At 40.8% G+C, this 25625-nt stretch overlaps 1 protein-coding gene across 5 annotated transcripts in view; it reads right to left on the reverse strand.

The window, feature by feature from the left end:
- Nucleotides 1-4294: 4294 nt before the first annotated feature.
- Nucleotides 4295-25625, reverse strand: part of SMARCA2 (SWI/SNF related BAF chromatin remodeling complex subunit ATPase 2) — a gene marked incomplete at both ends in the record, with an annotated part of 161983 nt that continues 140652 nt past the window's right edge. For 4 of the 5 annotated variants that reach the window (XM_084239029.1, XM_084239028.1, XM_084239026.1 and 1 more), the window contains 5 exons: nt 4295-4330; nt 5763-5905; nt 9619-9751; nt 12864-12965; nt 13338-13443. In XM_084239029.1, coding sequence (XP_084095155.1) covers nt 4295-4330; nt 5763-5905; nt 9619-9751; nt 12864-12965; nt 13338-13443 — 520 coding nt within the window. Of the gene's footprint in view, nt 4331-5762; nt 5906-9618; nt 9752-12863; nt 12966-13337; nt 13444-24174; nt 24229-25625 lie in introns of all 5 variants that reach the window. The other variant, XM_084239027.1, reaches the window with a different exon arrangement.

Consider the following 25625-nt stretch of genomic DNA (forward strand, 5'->3'; position numbering starts at 1 on the left):
AGTGACTTTGTCAGGTTATTAAAGGTAATTGTCTGGTAGGGGTAAATTCTAACTTAATTTTCTTTGTATGTATTACTGGTTATGGTGGGTACATGTCCATTTTATAGTCCAGGAGGAGGAATTCAATTAAAGTTTTTACAGGAGAATTTAAAAATACATATATTTGCTTGAGAGACTTGGAGTCGATTCTCATTGAGTTTTATTATCCCACAGGGAGCCTTGTTTCATAACATCTCTTGGGTTCACAAGGAGGTCTCTTTCTTGTACATGACAAAACCCAATGTTTATAAACAGGAAACTGTCTTCCCTGTATTCTTGACTTAGACGCCTTGTTTTATTCAACTCGAAAAATTCCTTTGGAAAATTCTTACTGAAAATTATGCAGAATAGATACCTTCTTTCATAAAGTTTGCAGTCATTTGGAATGTGTCTGTCACTTCCACCCCCCATTAAGTTTAATGTCCTAATCCACACCAACAGTGAAGACAACTCACCTAGTCTGAACTGTAGCAATTCTAACATATCAGTCTTTCTTTCTAACCATTATCAAGACAGTATGTATGAATAAGTATGGCTGTTACTGGCTTAATGGAGCTCTTGTTGAAAACTTTATCTTTAAAAGTTATTTTTTTTTTAATTTATGCATACAAGAGCTGGGGTGTAGGCCAGAGTTGTGGGGTGGTGAGAGCATTCACCAGACAGAGTGGGGAGCAAAATAGGCAGATCTCCTGAAATACACTGCTGAGGGGAGCAGCAGGGAGACAGGAGAGGTCTGCTACGCCCTGTGGGTCAGCTCCTGGCCAGGGATTGAACTCATGCTACAGTGGTTGCTGATAGTTTAACCCCTTGCACCACCAGGGAGGCCCCTTCAATATTTTATTGAAAACTTTAGATTTGTGTTTTCCTCCAAAATATCTGTGCAATAAGGCTGAATTTTAATATAAAATGCTCCATAGGAAGTACATTTATTCATAAGGGGAGAATATCTGTACTTTAAGCTAGGAAAACCAAAAGTATTTTTCCCAGGTATTACACCTCATCAATCTAAATGAGGTTCAAGCCAAGTACAGGTGAAGATTGCTTCCTGGTAACATATAACAGAAAAGTTGAGTTAGAGAGAAAGAAAAATATTCAACCTTTCGATTATTCCCAACTACGCAGATTTTATCAGAATGGCACCTCTGTGGTGGTTGCAGATGTTTGTACCAGTGATTTTTATCAAGATTGGGATCAACATGGCTTCATATTGTTCATCAGGAATGAAATATAAATTAAGACTCTGATAGACTTAAACAGTGGTTTTCCAGCTTGAGCATGCATCAGAATCACCTGCAGGATAGTAGTAGTGTCCAAGTTAGCTTGCAGTTAGAAGCCTTTAGGGGTCCTGCTGCACTGGGGCATAAAAGGTCTTGGTCCCTGGGAGTGCTTTGTACAGAAAAGGAAGAGTCAGGACAGCAAAGAACCCTGTTAAGAAAACTGGATCTCAGTTTTCTCATTTTGAGATCTCAAACTCCACTCCCAGTCACTGAACCAGAAAAAACTGAAGCAATATTTGTTTCTAAGCCCACTTGTGTCAGCACGTGCAGGGAAAATGGGTGCCTGGGGCTGATCAATTAAATCAGGTCCTGGTGTCACTCACGGGGAAGCTAGGAAATCCGTACGGAATGTAGACTTTGGAACCAAACACTCTCACTTCCAAATTTAGCTTTGGTGGAGTGGTCACAGCTGTCCAATGTCATTCACATTATCCTTATTTGTGAGAGGAACAAAAACTATGCTTTCTTCACCCCGTTCTTGTAATTAGGAAACATAATTCCATTAAGGGATCCCGTCAATATATTATCTGATACTCTTAGCTTCCTTATCCAGTTCCTTGTAAACTATTGACAGTGAAAAGAATTAAACCAACTAATGAACTGACGCTAACCACACTTTGACTAGCTGCCTTTGAATTTTTTTCCTTTGGTTTCCTTTTGAATAATTGACATAGGATGTTATATTTGTTTGCCTTATTTCACTTAGTAGTATTCCTGCTATATCCATCCATGTGCCCAAATAGCAATATATTTTTTTATGACTGGGTAGTATGCCAAAATGTGTGTGTGTACACACTCTATATCACCTTTACCCATTCCTTCATTGGACACTTAGTTTCCATAATTTTTTGTGAATGATGCTGTAAAGAACATAGTATTGTTTTCAAACACCTGCAAATGGAACTACTGGATCATACGGTAGGGTTTATTTTTAATTTTTTGAGGCACCTCCAAAAACTACTGCTATACATAGTAGTTGCACCAGTTTACATTGCCACCAACAGGGCACAAGGACCTGTTTTTTTTTCTCATCACTCCTTATTTCTTGTCTTTTTGATGATAGCCTTTGTAACAATTGTGGTTTTGATTTCCATTTCTGATTAGTGATGTTGAGCAACTTTTCATGTCTGTTGGCCATTTGTGTGTCGTCTTTGGAATGTTTACATAGTTCTTTTTCTGCATTATAACCTTATTAGATAAGAACAAGTATTTTTTTCTGTTTCGGTAGGTTTTGTTTTCTGTGCAAAGCTTTTTAGTTTAATGTAGTAACATTTATTTTTGCTTTTGTTGTCTTCGCTTTGGAAGACATTTTCAAGGATTCAGTGCCCAGGCCAATGTCAAATAGCTTACCACCTATATTACCTTCTAGATGTTATGGTTTTAGGTCTTACATTCAAAAATCCATTTTAATTTTTGTAGTGTATATGTAAGGTAGTATCCAGTTTCCCCAGCACCACTTATCGTAGACACCATCCTTTTCCCATTATATATTGTATTCTTTGTCATAGATAATTGACCATATATGTGTGTGTGTGTGTGTATATATATATATATATATATATTACTGAGGTCTCTGGGGACATGTAAGTATGGACTGTATATGAGATACTAGGGAGCTATTCCTGTTGTTATACCTGTAGGCTTGTGGTTACCAAAAGGTATATCTATTATGAGATTTGTCCTGAAGTATTTAGGAGCGAGCAGTCATGATGGCTTAGTTAACCATCTATTGTCCGGCCCCCACCTCCCGCCACTTTTTTTGAGTTTTAGTGGGAGGGTAAATGGTGTTCACAGGTCTTTCAATTGTGCAATTTTGAATCTCTCAAAATGAAACAATCATTAATATGGATTTATTACATTAACACATCTATATAACCATGTTGGCTTTTTGGCTCATAAATAGAATTTAAGCCACTAAAAAAGACTGACCAGGAGCTTAGGGTGTGTTGGTCCATGGTAGTATCTCTCCATGCCACACACCTGGCTCATTCCAGGAGGCCGTCTTTGCCTTTTTTCCTGCTGCATGTTCTGTAGCACAAGACACCAGGGCTCCACTCCCCTTGAACTCAGAAAGGAAAAAAAAAAAGAGGCAACTTTTGTTCAGCTAAATTGTCTCTTTATTAGGAAAGCACCAACACCACATTCTTGGAAATTACTGGAATTTTATTTGCCTCAGGCTTATGACTGGCAACCAAAGACATTGTGCAAAGAAAGCAAAGATTAAGTACACTTTAGGGAGGAGACGATACACATTGGTAACATAGGAGAGATCAGGTTGACAAAAGAAGCCATCCAGTACACTATATAGATTGCAATATTCAATAGCGTTTCCAACAAAAATTTTAAATCAAGAGCAAAAAAATTAAGCAATGTTTACAGTAGACATAAATCTTATACAATTTAAAAAGCATTTTTTTTCAGATCAGAGCATAAAATGGAAAAATGTATATGCAGGTGAAGTCTAACTACTGTACATTTATCACCTATCAAAGTTGCTTATATGTACCACAGTGTAAAAAACAAACAATACCGAACAAATAAAAACCTTGAAAATTGCCTGATGAAAAATAAAATAACCAGTGGCTTTTAATGGCTTCTCCTGGTTATCAGTGCTACAAAAGACAAAAATCTTCTCATCTGAACAGGTGATAAAACCAGGCACAATCAAACCATTACCAAATTAGACCCACCCTTAGAAATATACTATCCGCCCACATATTTTCCATCAAAAGCTTTTTTGTTTTAATCTTTGAATCTTTGAGGCCCATTTGGTCACAATATGTTACAAATATTTGTGTGTGTGTGCGTTTTTTTTACACCATGATATCATATGTTGTCTGGCACTATCCTAAAGCTAATTTATAGATGATGATGATGATATAGAAACAACCCAGGGCCCATGTCACAAGTGAACTCACTGGGTAGGTGAGAGGGAAGGGAGGAATTCAGTTCTACCAAGGAAAAAAGGTCCATACTGATCACTCATCATCAGTTCCACTTGCTTCTGACTGTTCCTAAAAGTAAAAATACAAAATTACAGGCTGGAAAATGAAGGTATAATAAACCATCAAGAGGCAATGTAGAAATGAAAGCTTAGAAACAGTTGACCCTCCAAGTTTCTTCATTCTGTAGGAAGATTAAAAAAAGTAACGAAACATCAACAGTCTGTGTGGAAATCCCAAAGCAATAAACACCCTCTCTGCTAGCGTTTTTTTCTCTTTCATTTTGGTATGAAAAATTTGCGGCTAATAACTTCTATTTTTATCATTACATTTTAGAAAATTCATGGGAGATAGAAGTACCATGGCTTTGATGTCTACTCACTGGTAGTCTTCTAGAGAATATAGTATTTTATATTTTTATAATTCTCTTTACTATTCTATTCTGGAAATAAGAAAATAGACACTTATGCTTTCCCAATGAAATACATTTTACTTCAAGCTACTTTAAAAACTTTGTTAAAGAATTGTAAGTATTTTCAGCTAAAGAGTCTTAGTAAGCCATTTTAATAATTTTAGATCCTGTATGTTCTATAATTGAAATTTGAATACATGAAATCTCTTCTTTTCCCCACCAGCATTTCTTTGCACACCACCTTGTTCTTTTTTCCCCTCAAAGCCCAGCAGTTTAAATGTTCTTGAAAATGCTCATGTCAAGGGTTAAGGCTGGGTAGACTAGAATAAGAATTCTGAATTTCTTTCATCAAGCCAAAATGGAAATGTGTTGTAGGAAAATCAAACTAGCATGCATAGTAAAATGTTAAATCATGTTTCCAGAGAAAGAAGCATAGGGTGGGAAGTGTATGACATGAGGCGGGGGGGGGGGGGGGGCATCAAAAGCAAGGTCTCAGAAGTTCATCTATTTACTTACCTATAGCAAAACACAGCTATAACCCAAGCACTGAGTTCTGTAATACACTGGCAGTGACATTTCATGCTGCTAATAAAAACATTAAATATGGTGCCATATGGGAAGGTACTTACTACAGGGTTTGGCTCAATAAAGCTCCCTGATTTTTTAAAATATTAAAAATAACACCTCTAGGTACTTAAGGTGGCATAGAAAAACCCAGATGAACTTTTAAGTAACACCTCCAACTAAAAACCCTGCAATCCTAACACTTTCCTCATTCTTCCATGTAATCAGCAGCTCCTCTCATATACTGCTGTAGTCTAGGTGCTGTGATGGGCATAAAAGAACAAGTGCCCATGGAGAACACTTGATTGAGGAGCTTTTCATCTTTAAACCCTTTTAAAAGCAATAAACAAAGCCCTGGATTCTTTGTTATAAATCATGCAGCTCTGTTCACATTCCTCCGTAATGAAATCTCATCAAATCTTTCCACTTTATTACCCAGAAATGAGACTGCAGAGGCGCGAAGGGGCACAGGTAGAGGGGTGAGTGGAGAGGGGTGCCTGTGCTGCACTCACAACCAGCTCCACTTACGTTTTCATCCTGCTCTTCATCACTGTCGAAGTCACTCACGACAGGTTTGGCTTTTCCTCGATTTGGCCTTTTCTTGCCTTTTCCTTTGTCCCGGCCTTTCTCATCTTTTTTATTGAGCTTGATTTTTACTTTAACAGATTTTGCTGCAAGAACCAAATAAAAGAGAGAGAGCAATGAGGAATCACAGGGAAATCTCTTTCCAGGTAGGAGAAACATTTTCGACCTGCAGATAAAATACATGTCCAGGAATGCCCAGAACGTTCTTGATTTATGCCTGTCTGTTGTCCAGTCTAGTTAACAGCTCACCTGCACACATCTCTCAGTTTGAGGGTGAGGGTCCTTTTCCTGCCTCCTAATAGCTGCACAGGAATCTGCTTAAACAGGATAAGGAGGGCTGTTGGCATGTACTTAATTGAAATTTTAGGTTAAGAAGTATCAGTGTAAAGGGTTAAAAGGGCTAATTTTACTGTGTAGATAATTCCAATCATCTTGAACAAAAAATTCAAAATAGCTGAACAATATTCTTAATACTGAAAAATGCAAAATGATAAAATGAAAATTTTTCCTCAATTTTTCTTCAATCTTAACTATTTTTTAAAAAATAGTGGAGATAACCTAATCACCAGAAAGAAAAAAAAGAGCAGCACATTCACACCTGTGTATAGGTGTTTATATATATATGATTCTGTCTATATTCTTAGATTCCATAATATTCTCTATGGAGAGAATAATTCAAACACACCTACACTTTATCATCCCAGATTCATACATCTTAAACACATACGTGGGACATTCCTCTGTTCAACTCAGATACCTGCCTCATTCTTTTTAACACTGGTACTGTCATAGGGACATTTGATTTGACCAGCTTTTTGCCAGTACAAAGCTGCTACAAACCTATTAGTTGATACATCCACCATACCTCTCCCAAATTCTTCCAACATGTATATGTGGAGAAGATCATCCTTATTAATTATCATCCTTCAAAAGGATGGTACCCATTTCTGCTCCACAGGGCTGTTGGGAGGGTAGAAACAAGGACACATGGAAGAGTTTCAATATGCTGTACCACAGACAGAAGCATATCCCAAGTTACAAAGAAAATCTGGCCCAGGGTACATCATTCTGGGATACGTGACCACAGAATATCATTTTTAGGATTCAAAATGAAGTTTGTAAGTCTCTAATTCAAACCAGTTTTGCTAGAACAGCATGTTTGGTAGGTCTTAAGGTACCTAGAAATAGGTGTAGTCATGGAGGAAATCATAGTTCTAAAAGGATCTTTGACTTTTTTGTGACATGGCGGGATCTACATGTCATTTACAAAAAATCCTCCATGCAAGTGTAGGCTAACAAAAAAGGGTTGAATTCTGAGTTGCTTTGATCTGAAGCATTGTGGTGTATGTCTTGCCCCCAGCCCCAATGGGGCAAAGGCTGCACGTCCCGTTATGTAAAATTGTATTCCTGGTCAAGGCTTCTGCCTATTGTATCCAACTGTCTATTTATCGAGCTGTTGGGAGTCTATTGTTTTGGTTGGAGTAATTTAGAAAATGAAGAGATTGGGAATGAAAAGGTCTACCTATTAATGGAAATGTATGAAATCATGGGAAGGTATGAAAATGCATCCTCACAAACATAACTAGAATGTAAACATACGCAAAGGTATGTTTTACAGTTATTGGGCGTTCTGTGTCAGTGATGGCCCTCCAAACCTCTCACTGGGAAGGCTGCCTTGGACAGTTAGGCTAATGGTGGTAGAAAGAAAAGTAACCCTCCAGAGAGCTCAAAGTGATGGTCATTAAGATGATCACTGCACTTGAGGAGACAGGATGAACAGAGAGAGAAATATAAGAAAATACCAAAGAGAAGTCACAGTGCTAGAAAACACACTAGGGGGCTCAACAGATAAGAAGCAGAAGGAAGAAACAGAAATGAAAGAACTGAGGACAGCTCCAGGGATTGAGAGGACAGCATTCTCATATAGGGGTCCCAGCAGAGGAGAAAGACAGGTGCCGAAGGAAGGAAACAGACACCAGTATTTAGAAAGGTTGGAGAGTTCCAAATAAGAGGACCCCCTTCCCCACCGCCCTAGGTGATCAACACCAATAAGCTCTATAATTCAAATGTCAAAAACTGAAGACAAGGGGAAAAATCTTAAAGGTGACTAGAGAAAAAAATGTTATGTACAAAGGAAATCCCCATAAGACCGTCAGCATATATTTATGTGTAAGAATATTTAGGACACTATTATTTAGAGCGAGATCAATACACTTTGGCATATTCATTAATAAATATTAATAAGTTATTGCTCTAGGAAAACACTCATTGCTATGGGAAAATGTTTGCAATAGAAAATCACTCTACAAAGCAGTGCCTTATACTTTGAGAATTTGGTTTCCAGATTTTTTTCTGTATTTCAAAAAGTGTTAAACGTGTATTAGGTAATGCTTAGAAACTTTTTTTTTAGAAAGGCAAATTTGTATAAATTGTACTAAGAATGTAATTAGGAACAAATATAATGAATTATAAAAGCATAGTTACAGTTTTATATAGCAGACCACATACTACTGGGATTTATTAATTTGAGAGGATGTATGAGGTGAAAACACATAGGAAATTTTAGACTTTTGAGGAGTCTTAACCTTTGAAATATAGGGTTATTAATCAGGGCCAGGAGTCTGGTTAAGATACAAGAGCTATTTGCATTGGGTATATAGAATTTTAAGAGGGCACCCAAACTCAGAAAACAAGATAAAGGATATTCTAATGCAGTATTTTAAAAAACTTGTCATGGGTTTTTTGCATTAAAAGAACATCAACCTTTTAAATAGAATCAGTATCTGATTAATGATGGATAAAATAGGCCATGGTTCCAATTCAGTTGACAATTATTTTCTAAAGCACTGAGTTTCAAAGTGACATCCTGGCCCAGGAGGGAACTTGTATCCCCTGTGAACTTCTTACAGATTCACACAATCACTACCTGGACCTACTGAAGCAAACTCAGGGGGTGGGGCCCAGTAATCAGGGCTCTATTGGTCCCTCCAGGTTAGAGAACCACTGTGCTAGAGAACAGGTAACACACTTTGGGGGTGGGAAACCACTGGTGACCACACCAAAGGAGAGAAATCCTACACTGAAAAAAATGTTTAAAAACAACAAAAAATAAAGAACAGATTAAGTGGGCTGACCTACAGGATATACTCAGCTCTGAAACAAGATGAGATCTTGTCATATGTGATAATAACATGGATGGACCATGTAGTGTTATGCTAAGTGAAATAAGTCAGAAGGAGAAAGATAAATACATCATTTCACTTACTTGTGTGCAAAATAAAGCAAAAAAACCAAAGCCTTAGATCTGACAAAAGAATGATAGTTACCAGAGGGGATAGGGTGGTGGATCAGGTAGAGGGATCGATTGGTTGGTGATAGATGGAAATGGACATTTCGTGGAGAGATGGTGGGATATAGATGAGGTGAGAAACCTGAACCCTACACAATTCTGTAAACTAGTAAAACCTCAATTAAATGAAAACCAAAAACAGATAGGTGGTATTGATAGCAGTGGCGGCAGAGAATGGGTACTGCACTAACTTTCAAAGGTGACTTTCAGTGAGTTTTGCAATGAGCCCAGGTCATACTTTCTAAATGTTTCCCCATGGGGGGGGGTTGTTTCCACCAAGGGGGAAACACCATGTGCTGGGGGGGGGCAAGCCCACCTCCCAGGTCTACCAGCAAGGACATGGCAGACCAGGAACTCCCGACTCTAGTGTCTGTTGTATTAGCATCTATGGAAATACCTATGCAGGTGGCAAAGGGCAAAGAAGTGGAGGCCCCACAGGCCTGAGCTTACCCTCTGACTCCGACTCCTCCTCCTCTTCCTCCTCCTCCTCTTCATTGCTTTCATCCTCACTCTCTTCCTCTTTGGCAATTTTCTGCCGAGCACTCTTAAACACTGACTGTAAGACAATGGAGTCTTCATAGATCTGATGGGACAAAGTGGCATCTGTTAAGAATGGCAAGCTGAAGGCCCATGAGCCATGATTGCAGCATGCTCGTCTCTTTTTCATGTAACACTTTGGCTTAATTTTACATGAATTTGAGTAGAAACATCAATGTTAGCTTTTGTGCCTACAGGGAAACCTAGTAGGAAAATGGCAAAGCCAAATATAGACACATATCCATATAGGAAGAAGTTAACTGGCAGTTGAAATAATTTCAAAATCTGCATGTATGTGTATGCACACCTGGGAAAGGATCTCCATAAGACAGTCTCATTTTTTGATCAAATAGTACCCTACACCGACATTTTTTATTTGAACTGCTCTATCAAATACTTTCGTGATACTATGGTAAAGCAACCTTTTTCACAATGTAATTCCTATAACAAAACAGAAGCTATTTGTTAATGAGTTTATCAGTACTGGCTAATACTCAGCCAACCAATACTTTGTTTTCAGTGTATGCACACACCTGAGTACAGTGCTGCATAGATACTGAGAGAGACGAAGTTCAGAAATAGTCCTTTTCCTCAAACAATTAACACAGTACCATAAGCTGCAGCAATCCCACATCTGGGTATATAGCCAAAAGAATCAAAAGGAGGATCTGAAGAAGGTATTTGCACGCTTATGTTTAGAACGAGGTTACTGACAATAACCAAGAAGCGGGAACAATGCAAATGGCCATCAACTGATGGTAAGCAAAGTGGGTACATATGCACAATGGCGTATTAGTCAGCCTTAAAGAGGAAAGAAAACCAGTCACATATTATAGCATGGATGAACCTTAAGTATATTATGCTAAGTCAGTCAAACTAAAACAAATACTGTGTGATTCACTTACATGTGGTATCTACAGTAATTAAAATTATAGGGAAAGAACAGTGTTTATCAGGACTAGGAGGAAATGGGAGTTGTTTAATGGGTACAGAGTATCCATTTTATAAGATGAAAGACTTCTGGATATCTGTTACTTGACACTACTGACGTGTACATTTAAAATGGTTAAGGTTAAGGTGATTAACTTTTATACATTTTACCACAAATAGAAATTAAAGGAGAGAGAAGGTGGTTCTTGCTCTCTAGGAGGGTGTTCCTTTATCTTCAAGGTAAGTCGCACACTCAAGAAAGTAACTAGACAACTGGGGGTGAGTACAAGCACCACAGTGGAGAAGGAGAATATGGGATGGGGAGAGAACACCGGAAGGGGTCATTGGGGTAGCATCTGCTTGTGGCATCAGAATTGAGCTGGATATTAAAGGTGAGGATTCCATCGGGTGAAAAAGGGGAGGGTCTTTAGGAGAGTCGATTAAGTGAGAAAGGTGGGGAAGGGAGAATGAAAAAGAGGTTACTCTCTTGGGACTACTCAAAGGGCACAGTCTCTGTGTTATTTCTTCCCACTCCAAGCATGTCTGGGAAAGCGGAATGTGTAGGACCGGTCTGATTGGACCACAAATTGTTTAGGCTGAGGAGCAGCAGGAGATGAAGCTAAAGAGCCAGGATAGGGAAAAATCTTTAGGAAGCAGCCTACTGAGAGAATAAATTCACACTAGGATTGAATAGTGTACAGGGAGCCTCAAGTCTTGGTGGGCCAAAGATGGACTGAAAAAGCTGTTAGAGAAAGGTAAACTTTTATTAGCAATTCTCTTTACTCCCCTTTATTGGATCTAAGGAAAGATCCAGGGTGGACTGGAAGGGAAGGCTGTCGAGAGACCATGTATTATCTCATTTCAAGTGAGTCAGGAAGTGAAGACAGAAGGGACATCGTGGGTTGGAAAAGGTCTGGGCGAGTTACTGTCACCACAGCAGGTTAAAGAACCCAACATTCTATCCAGAGACTATAAATGGTCACTTACAAACGACTCCTTCGTGGATTCTTGTAGTACTCTTTGGACAGGTTTTCATCTTAACTTTCATGAGTGTCTTACACACAGAAGACTTGCTTTCAAAAACTACTGTTTTAAGGGCCTCCCTGGTGGTGCAAGGGGTTAAGCACTGCACTATGAAGCAATCCGCAGCCTCTGCAGCACAAGTTCGATCCCTGGACCACCAGGGAGCAACACACATGACCCAACAGACCTCTCCTGTCTCACCTGCTGCTCCCCTCAGCTGTGTATTTCAGAAATCTGCCTATTCTGTTCCCTACTCTGTGAGAGTGCTCTCACCCCCCCACATCCCCGCATCTCTGGCCTGTACCCCAGCTCTTTGTATGTATAAATCTTATATAAAAAAAAAAGCAACCTACTGTTTTAGTCAAGATAGCAGTACTGCTCACTGACATTAACCTAGAGATGTGTTGTGTGTGTCTAAGGTTTCCCTTGTTTTTCAATTTAGTGAATGAAATTGACATAAAGGTAAATAGGAAAGAGGCTGAAGCAATTTGACAGTGGCTTCAGAAGGGCTGGGAGTGTAACACTGCCTTCTCCCTCTTTCTTTGTCATGAGTATGAGAGCTCGAGGCCAGAGGTAAAAGAAAAAAAAGGAGTTCTGATAAAAGGTGAGTGGAATTGAGGTATAATTAAGTGAAAATGCTCTCTCCCCATATTTTAATAATGTCAATGTCACTTACATACACTTAGACTTGCTAACCATGGGGAAGGGAAGTAAAGAGAATTGCAGTTGGCTGATAAAAAGGATTTTTTAAAAAGCAATTACAGGCCATGGTAATTTTTTCCTATATCTATAGTTTTGTTTTAAATCAGTGGCTTCAACTCCTGATACTAGATTACAATCAGAAAAAGGAAGGTAAATACAATCAAATGTACAATCTCTATGAAAGCCAAAACAGCTCCCTTACCCTTCAAGCATTCTTCACCTTTAAGCAGTACATTAAGTGATTTACATGAATTCCTCTTCTAGTTATAAACCGAGCCTTTCAGGGAAGCTTGAGTAGGAGCTAGCATAGCTATGGTACAAAGAATCTGGCACTAATTTGAAAGTGCCAAAGTCTCAATTTACTTACACAGGTAGCGAGGAATATAGGCTTTTGTTTTTTTTCCTTTTTCTTCTGCTAGGGTATTAGCATGAAGAAAATGAAATGCTTTAAAGAACATAAGTACTCCTAAGGTTAAAAATTTTTCAGACAACAGAAGACAGACCTGGGATCCCTCCAAGTTGAATGTCTGTGCATTATGACAGAGAAGCATGACATCTTTCTCCAGGTCACCCAGGCTCCGGTACTTATGATTACGAATTCTTTCCTAGGGAAATTTGGGATAAAATCGAGGAAAGAGGGAGAGAAAAAAATGCATCAATCATTACTTGGCTAACAAAGCCTGATTTTCCCTTTGTCTTCATAGCACACAGTCCTGCTGGGATGCACAACTCCAGAGGGCGCCATCCACAGAGACCACCCTCCCACTAATATTATTCTTGTGAGGGGAAGAAGGAAAAGTCTTAAATGCAGTGCAAATATAATAAAAGCTCACAGTACAATGCTTAAACAACACAGCCTGCTTTTTGGTGAGCGTCCCGGGGCGGGTAGCACTGCTAAGTCATAATTCTAAACATTTCAGTGAATTTAAGCTCACTTATCCACTGAAAACAATCAAGTTTGTAAACAAAGTAGCTACCTTTATTTTTTTGAAATCCACCGGCTTCCTAATTAATTCATAATATTCTGGTAATTCTTTCCTTGAAGGTAATTGAATGAAGACTTCACTGAGCTGTCGCCCTGAACTGCAGAGTGGGGGAAACAAAAGTGTAACTGATCATGTACTTTTGAGGAAAGGTTTTATTTCAGAAATTGTCAAAAAAAGAAAATTACATTGCATGCACACAGACGTGGGGCTCTTTAAATGAAGGAAAATCCCCCAACTATACGGGAGATTAATGCCCCTTGTGCTGACTTCATAATCACATTAAAATACCATTAGGTCCCCGATTCTGTCACACATGACATGGGAAGTCCACTTTGAGTTTCTCTTCCAGAGCGAATATCTTTCATTTTGACAGAAATATTTAAAATACCCTATTCGACCAAAAGTTCTTCTAAATGAATAATAGAGTTGATAAAAAAAATATAGACTATTTCCATACTCCTTTGTCTTCAGACTCATTTTCTATTTAGAAAATATGTTAGACTGTACTCTGAAAACTCAAGTGAAATGCTTTTGTCTGCACCTAGTGACTGTCTATCTTTCTGCTCTTATTCCTTTCAGAGCAGTTTATATACTGTGAACCACACATACCTTTATTATTATTTGCCGGTGCAACCCCTTCGTCTTGCCTAACTGCACTTCTGTGTATGTGGAGCAATTTGGGCAGAAAAGAACAAACATTTATCAAGTGTGCATGCCTCATGCTTGGGTGGGGGGGCGGGGGAGAGAAAGGAGGCTTTGCTCTCCCCCAAATTTACAGTAGCCTTATTTGAAAGGAGATTTAATAGCAACAAATGCTTAGCATTTTGTAATTTTAAAAAGCAGGTAATAAAACATAAGCCTTTAAATCACTTAATATTAGAAGCAGACAAGATTAAAGGGACAAAGGTATTAGTGATTTTGAATTCCATATCCTAAGACCTGATTTGGCCTCCCCAGATCACTAATAGCTCGTGAGGCATTGTATAGTCATTTCTCTCTCTCTCTCACACACACACACAAGGAAATCTTGCTTTTCTTATGATGCCATCTCCAATTCCTTTGTGAAGCCAGAAATATAAAAAAATACCCATAAATCCATGCCATGTAAATTTCAGAAGAGATCCTAGGAGTGTGCGAGAATGCTAGAAGCAGCAGCAAAGAATGAGTGACAATATGCTGTTTTAATCCACAGTCCCAGTTGTATAATTAAAAAATAATCATAATGACAGTTATCATAAAAAAGGCATGCGCAGTAACTCAAACGGTTGCCTAGCAACCAGTGAGGAAAATGCTGAAGTGCAAAGGGGCCTGCATAAATTAACCGAAAATCCTGTCAAAGGAATGGGCGAGTTTTTCTGTTATCCTGGGTTGCTGCCTTGTTTTATTATTTAATGCATAAATGGGTGTCATGAATACTAAATCAGGGGTGACCACAAGAGGTTTAAGATGATGGCAGTTTAGTACACTGGATTTCGAGATTATTGTGGCAAGACCCAAGGTATCTTCTTACACTTACAACGAATCCTACCCCCCCTTTTCCAGGTTGGGAAATGCACTTTTACCTCCAATTATTATACCACATTGCATAGACAAAAAGTATTATTTACATCCCTTTCAATAAAAAGCCACAATTTTTGGTCTCTTCTTCCACCATAATGAGATTAATACATACATTTTGTTTGAAAAGGAATATCTGAAATGCAGGGAGAGGAATTTATATTTTTCTATTTCTACTAGTGACTTCTTTATAACTTAATCCAAAAGTTAGAGCTCTTTGTAATCTTGGATCTCATACCTGACCCTCAGTGACATCTTCATGGTGTCATTTTCTGCATTACCAACAGATGGTGTCATTTTTCTATTGATGGATTACAAGTACAACTTTGCTTTGTACACCTGTGATGGACATACTCCATTCCAAAGGTGCTACTGGTGAAATGAGTAGTAAGCAGTTTGCACCAACAATGAGAAAACACTAAGGGGCAAAATGGCTCAACAATCTCGGTTTGATGTCTCTTGTCCTCAGGTAGAAATCCTAGACCCTAAAAGGAGACAAGTCCAGAGCTGACTGTGCTCATAAAGGAGAGAGCTGAATGTTCTGGACTCAGGGCCAATGCTATAAAATGAGAAAAACTTCTTGGATTCAAAAATAAAGGCCCACTCACTTTAATATCCACTTCCCTTCCAACTCCCTCCTAAGAGCTGAGCACACAGGCAAAAGGGAGGCCCAGAAGCTTCTAAGAAAGCCTTCATATGGCTGTGGTGGGTCCATCACCAGTCAAACCTCTTTTAAAGCTGCCTCACTTCACTCCCTGCAAATGGAGTTTGTACTGCTGACCTGTCTCTGGTCAGGGGAGCCTCTCTCCTGTGTAGCTCCCCTAACTCAAGCATCATGCTCAATCCCTCAGTTCTCACTAATTCCAAGCCTCCAGGCCTGACCCACCTCACATTCCTTCCATGGCTGGCAGGTCTCTACACTGTTCCTCTCATCAAACACTTCATTATCTGTCCAGGATCAAGAACCCATTCTCCATAAAAATGGAAGAAATCTTTCTAAATATTAAACTAATGCCTACAACCTCACTGCTCAGAACTTAATACTTCTATGTATGTTTTTCCCCCTCTCCTCCCCACAAGGTGGGAGGGCTGTACATGCACTCACATACATAAATCACTTTCCTCGCAGAGGCCATGGCCCTGACGCCAGCATAGACAGGTCCTGGTGGAATCTAGCTTTGACAGGACCTATAGACCACTTGCTAATGGAGCACTACAGTGGCTTACTTTGCTCCTAAACTAAAGGTGATAAAAAGTAAATAAGAAAAAAATGGAAGTAAAGCTGTCTGATAGTTTTGAATTCTTGGCATTTCTTTCTGAAACTTAAGCTGAGCAAAGGCTTTAATATACCTTTTCAGATTTTTCTTTTTCACTGCTGGAAAGTTTTTTTTTTTTTTTTTTAAAGCACAGAACAATGGATTAATTGTACAATGGTTTGCAGAAGGGGTTCTGTTTCCATTGAAATACTTATCCTATTCCCAAGTTATTTTCCATTATGTCATTTTACACAATTTAAGGCTTAACTATAAATTGCTAACTTCAAGTGTTCTGCTTCCCCTGACAAAAGTGATACTCACCCTCCTCCAAAAAAAGGATTCCACTGATGGACTGTGATTTCAGATTCATTTCACACAGTGATCACAGAACAAATCGTGAGCTTTGGTAAGACAAAGGGTGGGTGGGAGAGGAGTATGACCTAAAATACCAATTAAAGGAGCCCACAGTACTTGAGAGTTTACAGAAGCTGGCAGGCAAGCACAGTTCTTATCAACAGAAGTGAGCGGGCATAGGGACACATGACTACGATGTGCCATCAGGTGAGATGTTCCACAGTTATGTGCCTCCTGTATAAATGATAGTTTGCAAACCCTGTATGTATTGCATATAGCCACCTGTATGTATGTATGTACACATGTATACACATACACACACAATTAAGATTTCCTTTGCTATGCTTCACCTGGGTTCCAATTTTGTAGTACATCCACAAACTAAATGGCAATAATCTCACTTCTCTACTACCATGACTCTAAAATATTTATGCATAATTATAAAATTTACATAAATACCAGCTTTAATTTTACTGATATTTTAGGTAAAGTTGGAAGAATGTAAGACTGCAATCTACTCCTTTAAGGGGCTGGCTATTAATTTTTCCAAGCCCAAATTAAGGAGATGTTATAAGATGGGTGCTGGGCCTCCCCTGGTGGTGCAGCGGTTGAGCGCTGGGCTGCGAAGCTGCCCGCAGCCTCTGCAGCACCCGTTCAATCCCCAGCCATTGGCGAGGGTCCCACATGGCGCCACAGACCCCTCTTGTCTCGCCCGCTGCTCCCCTCAGCAGTGTATTTCGTCGGTCTGCCTGTTCTGTTTCCCGCTCTGACTCTGGTGAATCCTCTCACCATCCCACGCTTCTGACTATACCCAGTGTGCTTGTATAAATAAATAAATCTTAAAAAAAAAAAAAAGATGGGTGAGAAGTTTGATTTCTGTTTGGGTTTTATTTTTGTGGCTGCTCTATGATTATTCTTTTCACCTGCCCAAGCTGATCTGCTAACAAGAATTCCTGGGGGATACTTTAGAAGAAAATCTTAACAAAAGTTACATAGGTGTTCTCTTATGTAATAGACAGTAAACATGTGGCTGGCTATCTTCCTTCCTTAAGAATATGATGCCATGATTTAGAATATACACTTAGAGTTGGAAGAACTTTACAGAACAGTCATGATAGTCCTACAAGAATCAAATGCAGGGAAGCAGCTGGGTAAACTTTGAAAAGTGAGTCAACATTTGGAGGGCAGTGACTGAGAACATATTGTTGCTTTCAGGGTCAGGTTTCTGTGACATTTGATGCATAATATTTAATGATGCACACAGACCACAGCAATACTCCCTTTATCCAGAAGTCCCCCAAAATCCTCAGCCAGACAGGTAGCAGGTATCACAAGCCCCTGAAACACTCAGTATTCACTAGGGTTTCTCTCATCTGAATCTTACTGAGTATTGATTGACAATAATTCCAAACACCTTTGGAAATCTGACTTCCCCACCTCCTGAATCATGTACGAGGTAATAGCAAACACCAGAATGGGATGGGGGTCGATTTGCTTTTGGTAGTGGAAGTGGTAGCTGTTTAAAAAATCACCCAAGGGTCATGTTTAAGGATTATGGATACATAATGAGCCTGAGTTATCAAGACAAGATTACATCAGATCAGTGTGCGGTAAATGACCCAATGTTAAGACATTAAAGGGCTACTCTGTTCAATAAGAAAAGCAGCAAGGTTTCATCGAGAGTTTTGAATACAATCATACTCTGATGCTCAGTTTTGCTTTTGGTAATCTATTCTAGGCTGAAATATGGATAAATACGGATATCAAGATGCTCAACACAGTATTACTTAACTAAATAATTTAGAGCAGTCAAAATGTTTAACAACTGGGATGCTAAGCGCATAGAATGATGTATCTTTAAATGATGCACCTAACAGAATGGAAGAATGCTTGTTCTGATTTTCAGTGGAAAAATAAACACAGGATATAAAATTGCAAATACTGTATACAGTGTCAACTATGTTTTTAGGAAGGCATAAACCAAGGACCAGAAGGAGTTATGCCAGAGCAAAATTAAATGTCAGTTATAATGTACTCTTATTCAACAAGATGAAAATTTACAATCTAATGTAATTTGGAACCATATTACTATTTATTGGGTTACCTGCTTTAAAAACATGCTGTAAGTCAAAAATCTAATCTGATTTTTTCCCAGAAAAAAATATTTAAGAGGCATACAATCAACCTTCATTTGTATCCGGATAAGGAGCACATTTCACCAATTGACATCATCTATCATATAAAGCCAATAAATATAGAATATAATAGAACAGAATAATTCTCTAACATTTTAATGTGATATAGTGTGACTATTAGAATCTACTGCAAAAAGTTTCTATTTAGGGTCTCCCTGGTGGTGCAAGGGGTTAAGCACAGCACTGTGAAGCTACCCGCTGCCTCTGCAGCACCAGTTCGATCCCGAGCCTACCAGGGAGCCACACACATGACACAGCAGACCTCTCCTGACTCACCCGCTGCTCCCCTCAGCAGTGTATTTCAGTCTGCCTGATTTGTTCCCCACTCTGTCTCTGGTGAGTCCTCTCACCCCGTGCACCTCTGGCCTGTACCCCAGTTCTTGTGTGCATAAATAATCTTTTTTAAAAAGTTTCTATCTTCACAATTTTCTCATAAACTTACAACAAATCAGGTGTTCATTAGGACCTGAGGTTCAGAAAGTGTTATTTACTTGTTTATGTGAAAAACATTTTGAAAAGATGCTTCAGAAGTTTTATGATCATTTGGACTTTTTAAGCAATATTGACTCAGGATATCTAGTTTCTTGTCTTTTCTCACTTGACATTTCTAATAGCAGGGGTAGGTGTAAAATTCTCACTGTCCATCTATCCCAACATCATCCCTAAAAGGGCCTGCTGCTTTCTCAGCCACTTCAGTTGCTTTCATCACCTCATCCTGCAGACCTGGACAGGAGGAAAAAATGTCTCCCTTCCAAAACTTCCTGACCTACCCTTCCCTTCCACTCCATAGCCTTCCTTTGATCCTTCTCCTTCATAATGGTGAAAACACTTCAGAGCTTTTGACTGAATTGTGAGCAAACTCAAAGGTACCATGCCTTTGTAAACAAACAAAAATCAAGTCTCCCCACCTGAGCTGCGAGGCCCATATGTCACTTTGACAAAGGAGTGGGTCGATGCTTTCTCCTGTAACGGCCATTTCAGTAAATTCTTAAGACAGACACATGAAATGTGATCCTAAAGGAATTAGGCAGATTTCCCCCTAATTTACAAGAACATATATGCCCAAATAACTGCCATTTTCCAGAGCAAGTCATTTTTTAAGAATCAGAATAGTTAGAGTGGTTTTGAACTTTATCAGTTCTTCAGAAAATTAGTTTTGTTATTTCCAGCTGGGACTCTTTCTCCTTCCTCAGAGAGGGATCGTTGATTCTGGTATTGGTCTGGAGCTCTGAGACACAGAAACCCTGGACTTTTGGGCCAGGGTAATGCTTAAAGCCTAGGGGTGGCCTTCTGTGCCTCTGAAGGCAGGTGGATTAAAATTAAACTTCCTTGTGGACTGACCCCCTTCTGTAGTGGGTGTAACTGGCTGAGCATCATGTCAAGTCAGCAGGATTCAAAGGAACCTATTCTAACATCTGAAGGTATCAATATCTGTAATGAGGGCAAAAAGTATGAGTGTACATTTCCCCAAGTTGTTTCTTCCTGAACCAAATGCAATGCCTGAGCTCTCAGCATTGTCCAAAGTGTGCATTATGGAACATGAGCTTAATGGATTATTAACAGAGTCCACTGAAAGAGAGTTCATTAGTCCAATGAGTTTGGGATGCTGGGTTGAATAAAACTCAACAGGTTACTTTACAGCAAGACTTCCCAGTACCTCTAACTGCACTGGGAATTCCACTCAGGACCACACTCTGGGACTCACCATCCCCAACATGGCATTAGGCTCTTCCCTCACCACGCTGCTAATACACAAGATAAATGATCAGCCCTGATGCTGACCCCAAAGTAAATGATAAAGAGAATAAATACTCTTCACTAGAATTAAGGTTCTCTAAAAGTATATCCACTTGACCACACTGCTATTTCATGGCAATTTCTCTGTAATCTAATTAGAGCTCTTAAACGCAAAGGTAGCTTGGACTTGAAAACCATAGTCACAGTGACCCTCCCCCATTCAAAGAAATACCGAATGTCTGGTGCCAAGGTTGGCTAAAAATAAATTTTCTCTAAAAGAGTTCTTGGCTGGTCCTGGAGGGACAGTCAATACTAACAACATAATCACAACATCAAGGGCTGATAATAGCCATGGAAAGAATTCAGATTTCCTGGGAGGGAGTTATGTAGGACACTACATAACACCACACACACACAGACACTCACGACTTTCCCTTTGCCCACATTTCTATAAACAGCATCATATTAACTCACACTCAGGAGTTACCTCAACATTCTCCTCTTCTGTCAGCTGCCCCAAAGACCTGTCAATCATACCCCTGAGTACTTATTCTCTGGTCTTCACCCCCATTTCCTGTGCTCTGCCCCTCCTCCCTTGCCCCAGTGACCCAGTCACACTAAGATACCCATGGTCTGAGGGGATCCTGCTTTTCCATATGCCTAGGGCTGCCTACATTCCTTGGACTGGGTTCCTCTGCCTTGTCCCCAACCCCCACCTCCCTGTAATCTACTTGGGGGAACCCCACTGTGCCAAGCTTGCCTGAGGCTCACCCCACACCTCATTTTCCACCCACACATACACTTTATTCATCCTATCCATTTGCATTGTCCTTTATATTGCTCTTTCCAACTCTGCTTTCAGGCCGTCCATTTTATTAACCTCCCCCCACCTTCTCAATACTTGTACAGAGAAGGGCAGATAGAAAATGCTCCATGCTTTTGAGCACATGAAGTAAACATTTTTAAAAAGAATGAAAATCCCGCTGTGAAGAATTTATCGCATCACAATGCAGCCTCTCAACACATATACTCAGGTGAGGGGTGGAGTGGAAGGAAATACATGTGACAGTAAGGGATGAGACAGACCCCCCAAACTCCTGAGGACGCACACTGAGCAAGCCCTTTGCTTTGCCTCTGGAAATGATTGTTTAAATGTATCCTCAGTAAAAATGAACTTACCTATGTCCTAACTACCTATGGACACAGTGTCTCCTCAAAAAGCCCAAATAGGGCCTCCCTGGTGATGCAAGGGGTTAAAACGCAATCTTTGGGCCTCCCTGGTGGCACAAGGGGTTAAGCACCACATTATGAAGCAATCCACAGCCTCTGCAGCACATTCCATCCCTGACCAGCCAGGGAGCTACCCACATGGTGAAGACCTCTCCTGACTCACCTGCTACTCCCCTCAGCAGTGTATTTCAGTCAGTCTGCCTGTGCTGTTCCCCACTCTGTCTCTGGTGGATCTACTCACCCCCCCCCCCCACATCTCTGGCCTGTACCCCAGCTCTTGTATGCATAAATAAATCTTTAAAAAAATAAAAATAAAATGCAATCTATGAAGCTAGCCTCAGCCACTGCAGCACGAGTTTGTTCGCTGGGCAGGAGCTACCCACATGGCACAGCAGACCTCTCCTGCCTCTCCCCCTGCTCCCCTCAGCAGTGTATTTCAGTCAATCTACCTGTTCTGTTTCCTACTTTGTCTCTGGTGAATCCTCTCACCCCCCTACAACTCTGGCCTGTACTCTAATTCTTGTATGCATAAATAAATATATCTTTAAAAAAAAAAAAAGCCCAAGCATGGAGCCTCCCTGGTGGTGCAAGGGGCTAAGCACAGCACAATGAAGCTATCTGCAGCCTCTGCAGCACCAGTTTAATCCCCAGCCAGCCAGGGAGCAACCCACATGGTGCAGCAGACCTCTCCTGCCTCTTCCGCTGCTCCCCTCAGCAGTGTATTTCAGTCAGTCTGCCTGTTCTGCTCCCCACTCTGTGTCCGGTGAATCCTCTCACCCTCTGCAACTCTGGCCTGCACCCCAATTCTTGTATACATAAATTTAAAAAAAAAAAGCCCAAGCATAACATTGGGGGCTTACAATACACACTATAGTGGTTATTAATTCACTTTTCATGGCCACATAAGTGATGGAAGGGGGGAAAGGAGTTCAAGCTTAGCCTTGTTCACTGGGCTGCACATTTCCCCTGCATGAAGCCATTTAGACCAGAAAACCTCTTTTCTATAGATGCGGGCAACAGTGTTTATTCAAGCTGGCTCATTATTTAAACTGCCCAAACTAATAAAGTCAAGCATTTACTGATTCAATCCAGAAATTCAAATTCAGACTCAGTTCTTTCTCATCATATCAAAAACACAACACACTTCCGGACATCCCCTAATGGTTGTGTGTCTGGCTTCCAGGATCTATCATAGTTTACTGACTGCCAATGAGAAACATCAAAAATTGACAGTCATGACCAACAGTTTTGTCTCCTGAAACTGATACGAGAAGGTAAAATTCACCCCCACTTATATAAGTGAATCCCAAAACTTGGTGATGGTAATCATTCTGAAAAACAGAATAGAGCTTCCGATCTTCCTGAGCTTAGGTTGAATCCTACACTGGTTGGGGGAGAAATGCCATAAAGAATATTATAGGGGGGACCTTCAGGGGGGCCCTCTCTGGTGCTGCAAGGGGTTAAAACGCAGCACTATGATGTTATCTGCAGTCACTGCAGCACAAGTTTGATTCCTGGCCAAGGAGGTGACCCACATGGTGCAGCAGACCACTCCTGTCTCATCCGCTGCTCCTTTCAGCAGTGTATTTCAATCAATCCACCTGTTCTGTTCCCCACTCTGTCTCTGGTGAATCCTCTCACCCCCCCCCACATCTCCGGCCTGTACCCCAGTTCTTGTATGCATAAATAAATCTTTAAAAAAATATTATTGGGGCAACTAACAACAGTGGCATATGGGTGGTATAGATGGTCCATTGCTATTTCAACTCACTGAAATAAGTGTTATTTTCAATATATTAATAACAAGGGCTAACCCTGGTGGATCACACATATCTATCTCTCCCGTGTCAACTGACATCCCAATCTCACAATAATCCTGAAGACAAAAGCATTTTGGCTTTCCTCCTAACAGAAGCAAAGGCACACAAAGATTAAACAGCTGGATTAGAATGCTTACAACCGGGACAAGTGGACCCAGAAGTCACGCCCTGAACCCAAGCCCATGTGCAAAGCTTCTGCACACCTGCACGCACACATGTGGCGGTGAACTCAGAACGCGGGACACAACATGCATGTGTGTGCTTCTTTGTGGGCTGCAGGAGACCCAGGCACCATAGGTGCTCTTCAATAAGCTTCTAAACCAAGACAGCACAAAGTAAAGAGGCCTCGGATGTAAGACAGAAGGTGAGCTGCAAGGGAGGGCAAAGCAACAGAAACCCAGCTCCAAGTGATGCAGGTTGAGCAGGTGTGCGGGTGGCTTCCGGCACCTTTGCAAGAACAGCATTTGTAGAATGGACACACCCGAAATTAGAACACAGCACAAAATAACTTCAAAAGCCAAGACAGTTGTTTTAAAATATCCGTGCCTCCAGCTCCCACTCCAAGTTGGGACCATCTGGAGGAATTTGCTTCCAAAGGCCAACCCTTAATTCATTGGTCTGTTGCTTGCGCCAAGGATACCTGTATTTAGAGACAGGGGAATACAAGACAGATCCTGACCTGTTTCCTTCTATTTCCAACTGAGAATTACTGGGCACCTTCTCCACGTTACACCTGTGGTAGAGTAGAAAGAACACTAGAGTCAGAAGACCTGGGTCCTTGTCCCAGCCCAGCTCCTTCCTCCTAGGCTGGGAGACCTTGGGTAATTCATTTCACTCTCCAAGCCTGTCTCCTCATCTACCTGCCTTGACTACCTCATGGGATTGTGGTGAACCTGGGGTTACATTTGGAACCTCCTTCTGGAAAAAAAAGTGCCAATTTTCAAAAATGGGGGGAGGAGGGTTGTTTCCTAACCTCTCTGGGACATTTCTGGCTTCTCCCAAATGCAGACATGCCCATCACCCTTGCCCCCTCTCCATCCACACACGTTCTGCATGGGCTTCAGGACACACGTCCCATCCATTGTTCCAGAAGCAGCATTTTCTGGGGTGTGGCAGGGGTGGGGGGAGTCATGTGATCTTGGGAAAGTGGCTTTACTCTAACAGTCTTGTTCACCATTTACAAAAAGATAATACTTACCTCAGAAAGTTGTGCAAATTAAATAGGATACTGTACTGTATTATAGCAATCAGCAAATATGTCTCCAAACCACAGCCCAACCCGGTTTCCGAACACCATCTAGATGGTCTGCTCTACTTCCCAGAAGTCTATTCTTTTCCAACAGAGGTGGATGAGCTAATGATCTTCGCTAAATGACACTAACCCTCCACCTGGGGTCTTTGGCCCTCCATGGGCCTCTAGAGAAACCTCTTCAGTTAAAGTTATTGAAACCGCTATGCTGGTGCCCCTTTGTGTGGCAACAGAGAAGTCGCTACAGATTTGGCAAATCAAGAAAACCCATGCTAAGATCCTTCATCCCATCTAGATTTTTCTCTCTGTAGAAGACTCTGACACAGTCTCCATCTAGCCCCTTCGAGGCCCTCCTCAGAGCCACTGCTGAAACTGCTTGAAGACAGTGGGAAGACCTGCAGAAGGGAAAAGCCTCAACCATGGAGTGGCAGGCAGCGTGGCTGTATTCCAAGACTAGAGAACTCAGTGGACTGTGTGAAGAAGGGAGAGCAGGTTAGTCAGGCCAGTTGGGGATGGCTCCCTCCCATGATGAGGAGTCTAAAAATCATCAGGTAGGCAAGGGAGGCTACTGGAAGTTCTCAAGTAACAGTAGGACATGAGCCGACTCGTGCCCCAGAAGGAAGCGAGGAGGAGGAGCAGACCAGGTAGGGAGCAGGTGCAGTTATCCCAGGCCTGGTAGTGGGGCTTCATGAACGCAGTGCCCTGAGGTGAAGGAGAGGTGCTTAGAGAGAAGCTTGGGAGTGTATTGAGGGCCCCTGGCATGAAAGTGCATATTAGGAATAAGGCACAAAGTGGGAGCACTTTTACCATCGTACATATGGGACTCCGGGTTGATGATAGTGTCAGCTGAGGGGATACAGAAGCTGAAACAGACCCTGTTG

This window comes from Talpa europaea, assembly GCF_964194135.1.
Source record: "Talpa europaea genome assembly, chromosome: 7".
NCBI lineage: Eukaryota > Metazoa > Chordata > Mammalia > Eulipotyphla > Talpidae > Talpa > Talpa europaea.